The sequence below is a fragment of the Ranitomeya imitator genome, chromosome 4 (assembly GCF_032444005.1).
Source record: "Ranitomeya imitator isolate aRanImi1 chromosome 4, aRanImi1.pri, whole genome shotgun sequence".
Lineage (NCBI taxonomy): Eukaryota > Metazoa > Chordata > Amphibia > Anura > Dendrobatidae > Ranitomeya > Ranitomeya imitator.
In genome coordinates, this window is record NC_091285.1 from 99,401,644 (window position 1) to 99,416,406 (window position 14,763).

Consider the following 14,763-nt stretch of genomic DNA (forward strand, 5'->3'; position numbering starts at 1 on the left):
GCTACAATGAGGACGAGTTCATCTGGCAGCAGATTGTGCAAGGACTGGAAGATTACCAACAGGAACTCCTGAAAATCTCACCCGTGGAATTGTGAGCAGAAAGGGGGGGAATTTAAGGAGGTGAAGCACAAGGAGAGTCTGGGGGCGGTTACCTTCTCGGCTCTGTGCCTGGAACCATTGAGCTGTGCTGCAGGTTCCCCAGGGGGCAGACTTAGAGACTGGGACAGGAAGAAAGCCAAGTAGAGAGCGGGAAAGGCACGCACGCAAGGGTCAGAGCAGCTTGAGCAGCGGTCAGAGCAGGGTGCAGCTGTGCTCCGGGAGAGAGAGAGAGCTCCCAGTCACAGGACAAGTACAGGGAGATTGCCCAGAAAGACTGCATCTTGTGAGTACCTGAAAGCGGACTCTGCTGTACTGTAAAAGCTAAAGACTCAGAGCCTGTGCATATCACATTAACTCCCGAAACCCCAGGCAGCGGATTCCTAGTGACTACTCAGCCCACAGACAACAGAGGGACGACAAGTGCGGCTATTTCGTGGCACCTACGTTGGAGAAGACGACCCTTCAAGCAAGTCCTCATCAGACTGATAAGTGTTCTTTTCTCAAGAAAATCCTGCTTAATTCTGTTACACTGTTTGACTCCCATATTTTTGCACTGTTTTATTGCTAGTTATATTCCATTGCTTCCTTCCTGCGAGGAGAACCTTATTCCTGTTATTAAACCCCTCAACTGTTGGTCTGTCTGTTCCGTGGTGACATACTCAGTACCTGCATACTATTACATCATCATTCATTTTTACTAGTGTTTCATCATATTTCACCTCAGATTTTCTAGCATAAAAAAATAAAGCAATAAAGAAATTGCACAACTCCTTACAACATTATAAACCGACAGCACATGGACTGCGCACTGATGCTATTGCAGCGCCCCAGAGTCCTGGTCATTGCAGTAATGTCGCTCTGCCACTAAGGGGAGTGATGTTATGTCTTATTGCACTAATGGAGTTCACCTGACCAGGTATCACAGTCACACATTACACTTCACACTCCGGCCACCAGGGGGAGCAAAAGGCGCTATGTATTAGGCCACTCCTCACACTGGTAAAACTGGGGGTCGGATAGGAAGTTAGAAGAGAACGCAGCCTGGGAGAGCTCCAGGGAGGACCTGTCAGGGGTGGGTTCCTGGCAGGTACCTAGCAGAAAGAGTAGAAAGTGACGGAGCCGCGCCTGCACCACCTTGCGGCGGCATCTTAAGAAAGGACACGAAGAGAAGGATATTGAGGAGAAGTGAGAAACGAGATCAAAGCACAAAGGAGAGACAGTAGGAGTCGTGCCCCGAGAACGGCAACATTCTACTGAGGCGTGTAGCCGGTGGCCGGAACACAGAGGAAGTAACTGACTCCAAGTATTACTTCAAACAGCAGCAGGACAGTTGATTATAGGTTGGCTGTCTACCATACATCACCTAAGAAGACATAGGGGGCAAGCGTGGAGAGGGGCGTCTCTAGGGTCCCAGAATAGCTCCGAGCTTTCCCGTCAAACGGGTGCATCCTTTCCAGATAAACTTGGGGGACGGAGAGAGAGAGAGAAAGAACGAATACGAAAGTTGTGAGGACTATCCCGAATGCTCAGCAGGGAAGAACTACAACACACAGGCGCTAGTGGTAGGCACTGATTTCCACCTGCAAAGGGAACTCTGGATGTGCCTTCGGACCGGTCGGTCTCAGCCAGCCCTGTTAGCAGTGCTCTGGATTGCGGATCCCAAAGCCTTCAGTAAAAGGTAAAGCGACTGCAACCCTGTGTCTTCGTTATTAACCGCGCTTCACATGATCACCACCTACACCACTGGGAAGCCCTGGGGATATACTTCACCTGTGGGAAGGTATACTATCTAGCTGCCATAACACCACCCCAGTGAGCCCCAAGCAGCGTCGGTATATAAGGACTATATAATCATCTTTATTTATTGAATGTCAATGTTCCTTTTTTCCATACAATAGGACAAAGGCCTTTTTTCCTATTTTTTTTCTCTTTTCAGTATTTAATGTGAAAAATGCAATGTTTTATCAAGAAGTGTTGTTAGTTATGGCAGCATATTACAAGAACCCCTGACTACCCAGAAACACATTTCTATGATGACTGGTCTCAGTCAATTTGACAACTCTGATACATTTTATAAATGATTTAGTAGCTTTAATATGGCAAGTTGTAATCATCCTGGTGCACAAGAAGCATTGCTGTTGTCATATTGCTCAGAAAGCCTATTATTTGAGTTCGGACTATTGCACTTATCATGATCATTGAAAGCAAAAGAAGGAAACAGGTAAAAAAAGCAGGCAGAAATGAAGCCTGAAGGATCAACAGTTCTCCAGCACTGGCCTGTTTCCATAAGGCAAGTCTCACACGTCAGTGTCTCCGGTACGTGAGGTGTCAGTTTCCTCACGTACCGGAGCCACTGACACACATAGACACATAAAAATCAATGCATCTTTTCAGATGTCATTGATTTTTTGTGGACCGTGTCTCCGTGTGCCAAACGCGGAGAGATGTCAGTGTTCGCGGGAGCGCACGGAGATTACACGGACTCATTAAAGTCAATGGGTCCGTGTAAAACACGTACCGCACACGGACATTGTCCGTGTGCAGTCCGTGTGCCGTGCAGGAGACAGCGCTACATTAAGCGCTGTCCCCCCCACTAGTGCTGAAGCCGCGATTCATATGTTCCTTGTAGCAGCGTTTGATTAAAATACTCACCTAGCTTCCGGATCCCTCGCTGTAGCGTCCTCTTCTGGCCGCAGCGTCTCCTGTATGCGGTCACGTGGGGCCGCCGATTACAATCAGGAATATGCGGCTCCACCTCTCAAAGGGGTGGAGCCGCCGAGTCAGTACTGTAATTGGCAGCCCCATGTGAGCGCATACAAGAGAGGCTGTGGCCAGAAGAGGATGCTGCGGCGAGGGATCCGGAAGCTAGGTGAGTATTTTAATCACAGCGGGGCGGGGGGGCGGGGCGCACAGGGGGTGGGAGGGGGGGGCACCTGGATCTGCATTTTAAACACTAATATTCATATGTTCCCTGCAGCAAACGCTGCTGCAAGGAACATATGAATCGCAGCTTCAGCACCAGATGCTGGTACGTGTGGTACCCAGCACCGTGATTGTGGTACCCAGTGGGCATACGGGCGGCACACGTGTGCCGCACGTGTGCACACTGATGTACCACGGAAACGTAGGGCACACGGACACGGATAATTCCGGTACCGATTTTTTCCGGTACCGGAACTATCTGGACATGTGGGACTGCCCTAAGACTGGAGGAGCACAGGCTACACGTCAGCTGCTACAGATCTGCCAGCAGCTCCACCTCTACACAAGCCCAGATCACAGCACAGTCCTCCACATTTGTTATCAGCCAACCAATAGGGCTCGTTGCATGGTGACCCCGCACATCAGGGCAGAGCAGCCTGGCACAGGGCACACTGCTGCTAACAGGACTGGGTGTTAGACGTCATGCAGCCAGACACGAGCACCCTCCCAGCTAAACTGAGCGGTAGAATACATTGCACCTTCTGTATTTGTAACATTCGCCTTGGCAGCCACAAGGAAGAATGGCGAAGTGTGCCAATGCTCCATGCAATAGCAGCTACCTGAGCATGCAGAACATGCAGGCTGCCTACAGACTGCACAGTGTGGGGGGTGAGCAGCGCTTACCTTTAGAGGGTCTCCTCTGCTTTGTCTGCAGGGAGGAGAAGGTTCCCATCACTGCACCCATTGTGAAGAGGACACAATGTGCCACTTGTCTTTAGCCTTCTACGGAAATCCGCTTCTTTTGAGGAATGACAGCAGAATCCAGAGAGCAGCTCGGTGTCCTCGGCCCCTCTTCTGCACAGCACACTGACTCACACTGTAGCCTCAGTGATTATGCACAGCAGCTCCCAGCACAGCAGCTCCCAGCACAGCAGCTCCCAGCACAACAGCTCCCAGCACAACTTGGACGATTCCCATACGCCAGAGCAGACAGCTGATTGGCCTTTTTCCTGGTATTATGTCCTGTCTAGCTGCTGCTCTCTATGGGTCCCACCTCTAAGCTGCGTACACGCATCAGATGGTGGGGGCCTCCAGGGAGGAATGTGCTCGTGTTCTGGGTACCAATGGATGAGATTCTACTCTATAGGATGGGTAGCATGCAAACAGACTGGATTAGAAGCTCAGAGGAATGAACAGTCGCACTGGTTAATGTTATGCAATACAGGCTCTGCACACAGATGGAGAGCTGGAGCACCAGTGACTGGAAACAGCAGGATTTTTCCATCACTGTTTAGCTCTGTTTTTCATGTTTTCAGATTTGTTACTATCACTGCAAGGTTTTATTTTTTATATTTATTTAATATCCCATAGAGCTCTGCAGACATTGTCATCACTGTGCCAATTGGAACTCACAATTTGCATGACCTTTTAGAGTGTGGGAAGAAACCATAGTATCCTGAAGAAACCCTCACAAAAAAGAGAACATATTGTTGTTGCCGGGGTCGGATATGAACCCAGGCCCTCAATCCTACAAGACAACTAAACAGTCCATATCTACAGTAAATTATAACGACTGAGGCTTCTTATTCCATTACTAGATGGTGGCCCGATTCTAACGCATCGGGTATTCTAGAAAATGTATGTAGTTTATTTATGAAGATTTCAGAATAATGCAATGAATACATAGGATTTTCTGGGTAAAATATTTTTATTGTCATTACATTTTATTGCTCATAGAAAATGCAATTGAATGAAATTATGAAACAGATCATCAAAATACATAAGCCATTACATGAATACCTAACTGAATTTAAATAAATCATTGAACAAAAGAAGTACATCGACACTAATATATTTGTTAACAATATCAACCCAAAATATTTTTGTACACCACATTTCTTGTGAATACCTTTTGACTACCTATAAGCAGCTTTCCTTGTAACAAGGTAGGAAGAACCTGCACCTTGACATTGGATCTCATTTTAACTCTTGAAAATGCAACGTAGAGTTGTCCATGACCAAAAACAGGCTCTGGTAGATATATGCCAACACGGTGTAGAGTTTGACTTTGTGAGTTGTTTATTGTCATGGCAAAAGCTGGTTTAACTGGAAACTGTCAACGCCAAAGCTTAAATGGAAGACCGGTGTCTGAAGGACATAAATCAATGCGTGGAATGAACACCTCATCTCCTTTTCCAGATCCAGTGATCACTCTTGCTTGAATGACGTTACAATGGAGTCCATTAACAATAAGGTGAGTTCCATTACATAGACCATTTTTTGTATTTAGATTCCACAGCAACATTATGATTGTTCCAACTTTGAGTTGTATTCTGTGGGATGGCATTCCTGATGGCGTAAGACTATTTAAAAATTCAACTGGATAATGCTCTCGTTCATGTTCATTATCTACATCCACTGAATCATCACTTTTGTACAACTTATACTCTCCACTCTCCAGGCATTCTATCCATCACACGGGAATTTAGCAGAGCCACGTCATCGTTCTTGGGACAGAGAATTGCATGAGAAGAGACCCTCTCAACACTACTTTGGTCGTTCACGTGAATTTCTTTGCATTGTCCAAAAACAAGTGTACTAAAAATAAGCTGATAATCAGCCTTAAGGTCAAAAGAAATCAGTATAAGAGAATCAAAAAGTAACCTTTTGAATTTTTGATAAAGATAAAACACTAAATTCATTTATATTGATTTTAAAACCACGAAACAGCCACAAACAGTTATTCACGAAAATAACACACAACCGTGCACTCTAAATAACCCCTGCACCTGATAATCCTATAACAATTACTACCTATCAGTGGAGGTTGGCACCCTAGACAATGATACGAGATTGGCGCCCCCACTCACCTTCGGCTCGCCCTAGATCTCTTGCAATGAGCCCTGATAGTAGTGTCTCATATAAGCCAGCATCTAAACATGACATGAAAATATAGATAGGATTAAACCATGTATATTGGCTTAGTTGTGGCAGGGTGAAATACACGGACAAAAACAATGGTGCAAAACAAAAAGTGCATGTGAAAGAAATGAAAACTAACTCACACTGTCTCTTGCTGATATAAACACCTGCCTATCTGTGGGGGTTGGCACCCTACTTGTCAGTGGATACGGCGCCCCCACTCAGCGGTGGCTGACCCTAGTAAACCCTACTGATATTTAGATGTTAACTTAATGGGTTAAATGGGTAATAGCCATATCAAGATAATCATATAAGGCAAGGTAATGCATATGCGTATGCGTATGTAAGACATGACAGCAGAGAGTGAGAAAAATGATATTTATCGAGGATGTTGATTAATACGCCTCAACGCGTTTCACCTCAGCGGATCATCAGGAGGCCATGATATGTAGATGCTGCATGGAATCAGGATTCATTCACTTATATACATATACCAATATTCATATGGGCGGTACTTAAAGCAAACACCAGAGGCAGAACCAGAACCGCCATTTAATTGTAGTTCAAATGAGTGGCTAGAGGAGTACTAGAAATCATAAACAATACTACAGAAGCCGCCAGCTGCTATAGCCCACCTCGTTCTGGTACCGCACTTTAAAATACATGTAGGTGTCTAAAGGCACGCCGCCAGCATCACATGATTAGACCAGCTACAGACATATAGCACAGCGTCAGAGGAGAGACGCCATTCCCCCCCATGACTGCGAATGCCCAATGAACACCACTAGACCCAGCAACCATAAAGAAATAGATACACTTATAATTAACCCTCTGCCTAATGGATAAATGCTAAACTTACTCCATCTTTTTAAAGAAACCGGCCACTCAATATAAACGAAAACAGCTATGACGGTTTTGGCGCTCGAAAGGGGCCGTGTGACCAGCCGGAATCCGTATGTGGGAGCTTTCTGGGAGATTGGACATGCAAAACACCAGCTGCAGCAAGGTGAGAAATTTTATTCTTACAATCTGTTTTGCACTTGCAATCTCTCTTCTGGATCTATCCATACCTCTGGGTAAAAGGCTGCGAGCACGGTTCAAAGAATCCACATCACCAGTGAGTTTTGTGTTTTCTGTTTATGTCCATATGAGAGTTGAATAATAGAGTTATAAGATGATAATTGTTATCTGTATTTTCTGTCAATATCCTAATTGGTTGTGTATTTGTTTAGTGTGTAAGTGTAATACAGAGCTGGGATAGACTCTGTGCAGTGTTGTTGTTTTGGTCATTTTGGATTGTCAGTACATTATATGAAGCTGTAATTTCAGGGCCATGGTTTTTGTTGTTTGGCCTTAAAGTGCTTTCAGAGTGTCAGTAGACACTGCTGCAGTTTTTTTTATATAGAGTTGTGTTAATTCCAAAGTGAAAAATAGGCAGGCTGTGTGAACCTTGTATGTATATGAGAACCTCTGAATGAAATGAGAGGTGAGTAAATGAGTATCAGGGATAAATAGATAAATCCCTGATTGATTAGGGGTTCTGTTAAGGTACCGTCACATTTAGCGACGCTGCAGCGATCTAGACAACGATCCCGATCGCTGCAGCGTCGCTGTGTGGTCGCTGGAGAGCTGTCACACAAACAGCTCTCCAGCGACCAACTATGAGAAGTCCCCTGGTAACCAGGGTAAACATCGTGTTACTAAGCGCAGGGCCACACTTAGTAAGCCGATGTTTACCCTGGTTACCAGCGTAAACATTAAAAAAAACAAACACTACATACTTACATTCCGGTGTCTGTCCCCCGGCCCTGTGCTTTCCTGCACTGGCTGTGAGCGCCGGCCAGCCGTAAAGCACACACACCGATTCAGCGATGTCTGCGGGAGGTCCAGCGACTAAATAAAGTTCTGGACTTTCTGCTCCGACCAACCATGTCACAGCAGGATCCAGATCGCTGCTGCGTGTCAAACTCAACGATATCGCTAGCCAGGACGCTGCAACGTCACGGATTGCTAGCAATATCGTTCAGTGTGATGGTACCTTTAGGTGTGGTCCTCTGTATGTGACAGAAGACATTATTCAACTCAGTTTGAGCTGAATTAGGTGGAGTGATTGAGATAAGGGATTTTCTTCTGGTAAAAATCAACTGAAAAGTGAAAGGAAAGGAAAAAAACAATCCCTGAATGAGCAAGTATGAATGAATGATCACACAAGTATCATTACTTATCTAACTGTTGTTGATTGTCCAGGATGAATGAGTTGTGGATATTTTTAATGTACATTTAATTTACATCTGAGATTCAGTGAAACCCGTGTTATATATATGGTTTGACATTGGATAGGTTTCTATATGTGTTTTGGCCGGACGCGGTCAGAATCAACTTATTCAAGTTGTGCAGTGATCTGCCTGTATAGAGAAACTGTTTTTAATTCCGAGAGGATGACTGTTTTGTAGAGATTAAGTCTGAAAACTGCTGCATTCTGGTTCTGTGTGTAAGACAACAAGCTCTTATCTGTGTTTATTAGTGTTAAGCATTCCGATACTGCAATATCGGGTATCGGCCAATATTTGCTGTATCGGAATTCCGATACCGAGTTCCGATACGATATTTTTGCGATATCGGAAATCGGAATCGGAAGTTCCTATAAGTTCCCAGTCATCTTTGGCGTGTGCGGTGCGTATGGTTCCCAGGGTCTGGAGGAGAGGAGACTCTCCTTCAGGCCCTGGAATCCATATTCATGTAAAGAATAAAAATAAAAAATATGGATATACTCACCCCTCCGACCAACCCTGGCTGTCACCGCTGCAAGCGTCTGCCTCCGTTCCTAAGAATGCAGAGAGTGAAGGACCTTTGATGACGTCGCGGTCACGTGAGCGGTCAGGTGAGCGGTCACCTGACCGTGACATCATCGAAGGTCCTTCACTCTCTGCATTGTTAGGAACGGAGGCAGACGCTTGCAGCGGTGACAACCAGGGTTCGTCGGAGGGGTGAGTATATCCATATTTTTTATTTTTATTCTTTATTTTTTACATGAATATGGATCCCAGGGCCTGAAGGAGAGTTTCCTCTCCTTCACACCCTGGGAACCATCCAGGATCACTTCCGATATTTGTGTCCCATTGACTTGCATAAGTATCGGGTATCGGTATCGGCGATATCCGATATTTTTTGGATATCGGCCGATCCCATCCGATACCGATACTTTCAAATATCGGAAGGTATCGCTCAACACTAGTGTTTATACCTGATGGGAGGGGGGAAGCAAATTGCTGCGCGAATTGCTTGTGATTTCTCCTCTCTCTGCTGTGGGCCAGAGGAAGGGGGGCATTTAGCTGTGCTCTCTATATTCTGTCCTTGGTTTACTACGCGCTGTGAGATTTGAGTTTAAAGCAATAATACTGTATGTATTGAAGTAGAAAGGAATATTGTAAGTTGAAGTTGGACAATGAAAGTAAAAGAACTGTGCCTATTTTAGAGGAAACTTGTAAGTGATTGAAAGATTGGTAAAAAGATTCACCTGCTTCAAGTTGAGTGATTGATATAGCAAATTGAGAATCAATGTAGGGGGTAGCCAACTGCACGGCTGATGTAGTAGGTGAGAGGCCTAACACATCAGGGCCTTCCTTCTACAGTCAGCCTACGGGTCAGAGGTGGTATAGCCTTCCCGTCCATGGAACTGAGCTAGTGGGTCAGAGACCTAACACACCTGGGCCTTCCTTTTCTAGCCAGTTGATCTAACGGGTCAGAGGTGGTATAGCCTTCTCGTTACATCCTTAGGTTTACCAGGTCAGAGGTGGTATAGTCTTCCCTCTAAATCTTAACACTCGCTCTGACTTGTCACGTGTGGCCGCCCGTAGATGGTAAGGCACACTAAAAAGGGCATTTGCAGAATAAAGGTGAGTTGTTTGAGCGAATAAGTTGAAGCCATGGACAACTTGTTCTGTGTGCAGTCAGGGCCCCCAATGGGATCCAGAACCGCTGTACAGATTGAAAAAGGAAGCAGTGAAAGATGTGAGGCCAATATTGAAAAAAAAGCAAAAATGCCAGTGTGTGTATGTTTGGATGTACAAAAAGGCACAGACAAGGGAAGAAAATAGCAAGTGAATAAATGGCATCTGAGAGAGTGCAGCAGGACGGAAGTAAGGTGTATTATGAATGTTTTGATGCTCAAAAGTCCGACACATTACTGCTACTGTTATACCTTTGTATAACCAGAAACCCAGACAAGACTGATGGACTTGTAAACATTGCGGTCAGACAAACCCAGACTGGAGAAATACTTGTATGATCTGTTCTGCAACTTGACCTAAGAGAATTGCACTGAATCCTGTCCAGACAAGATCACATGTAGTGACATAAGAAGCTGACACAGGATTGTGGTTAGTGGAGACATTAACTTTTGGGAGTAAGCTGACAGTAATCCTTTTGGGAAGGAGCTGTAGACCAGCATGTCATGTCACCCCCAACCAGTCATCTAGTCACCCCCACCACCAGAGAACCAACCACATCAGGTGGGTAAGACAGATACAGGAGTATTATCCCTGGAAGCCCTCTGACTAGCTAGCTAAGCTAAAACAATTGGCTGACCCTGAGAACCAACCTTTCCCATTTTACAGACAAAGAAAGACAATATGATGGACGTATAAGTGCACCTGAGCAGACTTAGAGAGTTAGTGAGCACAAAAGCAGGTGACGTACCAGAACGCAAATTAAGACTTTTACAGATGTGACAAAAAGAGAGAGTGTAGAGATGTACTTTGGACGGTTACAGCTAAAATGGGCAGACATGGGGTACAGTCCACTAAACCCACTTGATGTTAAAATATTGGTAAATACATTCATTGACGATATGACAAAAGGCTTACGAGACGCAGTACAGACAGCCAGACCTGAATGGAGAAATGTAGATCCAAAGACCTCCTGAAGGTTGCTCAGGAGTTGAAGAAACTAGGACAATAAGACGACGTGTCATGTATGCTGGAGCACAAGGAAAATAGTAGAGACGTAGTAAGGGACCTAAGGACTTAAAAACAGTGAAGTGCTGGAATTGTGGAGAAAATGGACACTCAGACCAATCTTCTACCTCCTTCACCTTCTGACTAGGAAACTGACAACCCAGTGACAAATGTGTGCCCTGTTCTTGTCCCCTCCGGACCTGGTCCTGCCTTGATGACCACAATACCAATGCTGGGAGGGAAAGAGACAGAATTCTTAACTGACACTGGGGCAGCCGGAATTGTAGTACACAAAGACTTGATACTGCCAGACATGATTACTGACGAGACTGTGGAATGCGTGAGGGTAGAGGGACAAGCGACTGAAGCCCCTATGACTAAACAAATAAGACTAGAGTCACGAGACAGCCAAGAGGTGCTTACAAATTTATTGTTAGTGACAATACCCCTATGAATTTGCTGGGAGCAGAGTTGAGTGCTGTCTAGGCCACTACACAGTACTCTCCTGAGGGTATAACAGTCACAAATCCCCTTTCATATAAACACTTGGGGCAGAGGGACGCCAGGGTCTTCCACGTGCACATTATACCACAGGTAAATCATGCCCTATTACAGCTACACTTAATTCCATTAATTTGCCAGTTTAGTAGTTTTCCTTACACAAAGATGGTATAGTTACCGTGTATTTCTAGGTTGTCTTCATATGATATATAGTTTTTTTAGCCATTCATTATATTGGCTCAAACCATAGTCACTGTTTATTCGTCTTTTCTTAGAATTGTGCTTTGCTGTGGCCTATGGCATTGTGCTCCCCCGTTTTATGATTCAGTATCTTTCGTAATTATATGTATATTTTCATATATATAATTTTCTTTTGGTAACATTTTGTGAATCAAATTTAGTTTTTTTCTAAGGGATACTCTACCCAATCAAATACGTGTATAAATATTTGGACATTAATGTGTGATTTATATAAACACTTGTGTAATATTGCAGAAATGGTGTATATGGATAGAGTAGTGAAAGTAACACTTGACACCAGAATGTCTGAGGACAGGGGAAAGAGTCAGGTACCAGACACCGTTTGGGCAAGGGGAAAATCTGATGTGGGTCGGCTGCCCATTCCCCCTGTCATGGTTAAATTGAAAGAAGGAACCACTCCTCCTTGCTTAAACCAATACCCTTTGAGCCTAGCTAAATCAATGGCCCTGAGCAGGGATATTAAAGAGCATGTTAAGGCAGGGGTTCTGGTGCAAAGATCTTCCCCCTGCAACACCGCTTTGTATCCCATTAAGGAAAGAGGACCCAAGGGTTCCCCTAGTGCTTACAGAATGGTTCATGACTAGTGTTGAGCATTCCGATACCGCAAGTATCGGGTATCGGCCGATACTTGCGGTATCGGAATTCCGATACCGAGTTCAGATACATTTGTGGTATCGGGAATCGGTATCGGATCCATAGTGATGTGTAAAATGAAGAATTAAAATAAAAAATATTGATATATTCACCTCTCCGGCGGCCCCTGGACATCACCGCGGGTAACCTGCAGGCTTCTTTGTTTAAAATGAGCGCGTTTAGGACCTGAGAATGACGTCGCGGCTTCTGATTGCTCGCGTGCCGCTCATGTGACCGCCACGCGACCAATCACAAGCCGCGACGTCATTCTCAGGCACTAAACTCCTCATTCTAGGAATTTAGGACCTGCGAATGAGCGGCACGCGACTAATCAATCAATATTTTTTATTTTAATTCTTTATTTTACACATTAATATGGATCCCAGGGCCTGAAGGAGAGTTTCCTCTCCTTCAGACCCTGGGAACCATCAGGATACCTTCCGATACTTGGTGTCCCATTGACTTGTATTGGTATCGGATATCGGTATCGGCGATATCCGATACTTTTCGGGTATCGGCCGATACTATCCGATACCGATACTTTCAAGTATCGGACGGTATCGCTCAACACTATTCATGACTTAAGGGCTATTAATGAGGTTACCGAGAGTATGACCTTAATTGTCCCTAACCCACACACCTTACTGTCACAAATCCCAGCGACGTCAAAATGTTTCACAGTTATTGATTTGGCAAATGCATTCTTCTCTGTACCACTGCACTCTGACTGTCAGTATCTTTTTTCTTTCACTCACGAAGGTAAACAATACTGTTGGACGGTCCTCCCACAAGGGGGAAAGAACTCCCCAACCATCTATTCAACAGCGATGGTAGGGATTCTTGAGCAGTGGCAATCACCTCATCCACAGATTGTACTATTACAGTACATGGATGACCTCTTGCTCTGCTGCTCCAGACAAGACGTCCTGCAAGGAAGCTACAGTTTCCTTGCTGTGTTTTTTTTTTTGGCAGAAAAGGGTTGCAAGGCCTCAAGTGACAAATTACAGTATTGCAAACAAAAGGTGACATTTTTAGGACATTGTATTGCTGAAGGTACAAGGCACCTGACTGAAGACAGAAAACAGGCAATACAAAATCTCCCTTTACCCAGGTCACACTAGCATCTACGCACTTTTCTAGGTTTGGTGACCTACTGTAGGCCTTGGATAAGGTCTGCTTCACAAATGATGCAACCACTCTATGACTGTTTGCCATCAGACCCCTACAATCTCACTCAAGAAGCAATTGATTCCTTTACTCTCTCAAGCTGCTCATTGTGTCAGCCCCGGCCTTAAGGTACCGTCACATTTAGCGACGCTGCAGCGATATAGACAACGATGCCGATCGCTGCAGCGTCGCTGTTTAGGTCGCTAGGAGACGTCAAACACAGCAAAAGCAGAACGATGCAGGAGCGATCTAGTGACGTACTTATCGCTCTCGCTGGTCATTGCTCCATGAAAAAACATTGCAGGCATTGTTGCTTTTGCTTTCAATCAGGAGGAATCACGCCGACTTAATGACCAAATAAAGTTCTGGACTTTCAGCGACGACCAGCAATGTCACAGCAGGATCCTGATCGCTGCTGCGTGTCAAACACAACGAGATCGCTATCCAGGAAGCTGCAACGTCACGGATCATTGTCGTTCTCGTTGGAAAGTTGTTCAGTGTGAAGGTACCTTAAGGCATTCCAAACTATGATCAGCCATTTTGCAAAGAGCAGGGTGGACATGCTACCGCAGTACTGACACAACATGGAGAGAAACAGAGACCGATAGCTTGTTACTCAGCATAATTAGACCCAGTGATTAGAGGGTCTTCTACATGTGTCTGTGCTGTAAGAGCTGCTGTATTACTGAAAGGCATGTGAGTTCACACTGACTTTTTCTTTTTGACAATTTGTTCCCCACATGACATTAATGCCATACTCATACAAGTTCAACCAAAACACCTGTCTATGGCTAGACAGATCAGACTTGAATGTGCTCTAATACTAATTCCTGAATACGTCGCCCTCAAAAGACATAATGTTCTGAATTCAGCCACTCATCTGCCTGTGGTTTCAGAAAAGGGGGAATTGGTAACAGCGTTGGCAGGTGGAAAAGAGAGAGAGAAAAAAAAAAAAGAGTACTCTGGTACGTTGACATGACGCACGAACATGACTGCATAGGAACTGATGAGTCAGGAGACAGTGGGGTTTACATATGTTTGTGGGAAAAAAAACCTGTTCCTAATGCATATTTTGAGGTTTTTTATTTTTGTAGATAGCTCCAGATACCACCAGAATGGGCGACTCTACATTGGATATGCAGTAGTTTCCTCACATGAGGTAATCCACCTGAACCACTCGCTCCTCACATGTCGGTGCAGGAGGCAGAATTGAAGGCACTCACTGAGGCGTGTAGAGCTGCTGCAGGTAAAGTCGCTAACAGTTAAACAGATTCAAATTGTGGATGGGGAATATCCCATGATT

The 14,763-nt window shown here is 44.9% G+C and overlaps 1 protein-coding gene across 4 annotated transcripts in view; it reads right to left on the minus strand.

Moving 5' to 3' along the window:
* Positions 1 to 4,253, minus strand: part of KCNIP1 (potassium voltage-gated channel interacting protein 1) — a 1,763,666-nt gene extending 1,759,413 nt beyond the window's left edge. Inside the window, exon 1 of one of the 4 annotated variants that reach the window (XM_069763875.1) lies at positions 3,706 to 4,253. In XM_069763875.1, the coding sequence (XP_069619976.1) occupies positions 3,706 to 3,766 (61 nt within the window). In that variant the 5' untranslated portion in view covers positions 3,767 to 4,253. The remainder of the gene's footprint in view (positions 1 to 3,705) is intronic. The other 3 variants (XM_069763876.1, XM_069763878.1, XM_069763877.1) reach the window with 3 other exon arrangements.
* Between the last annotated feature and the right edge of the window lie 10,510 nt (positions 4,254 to 14,763).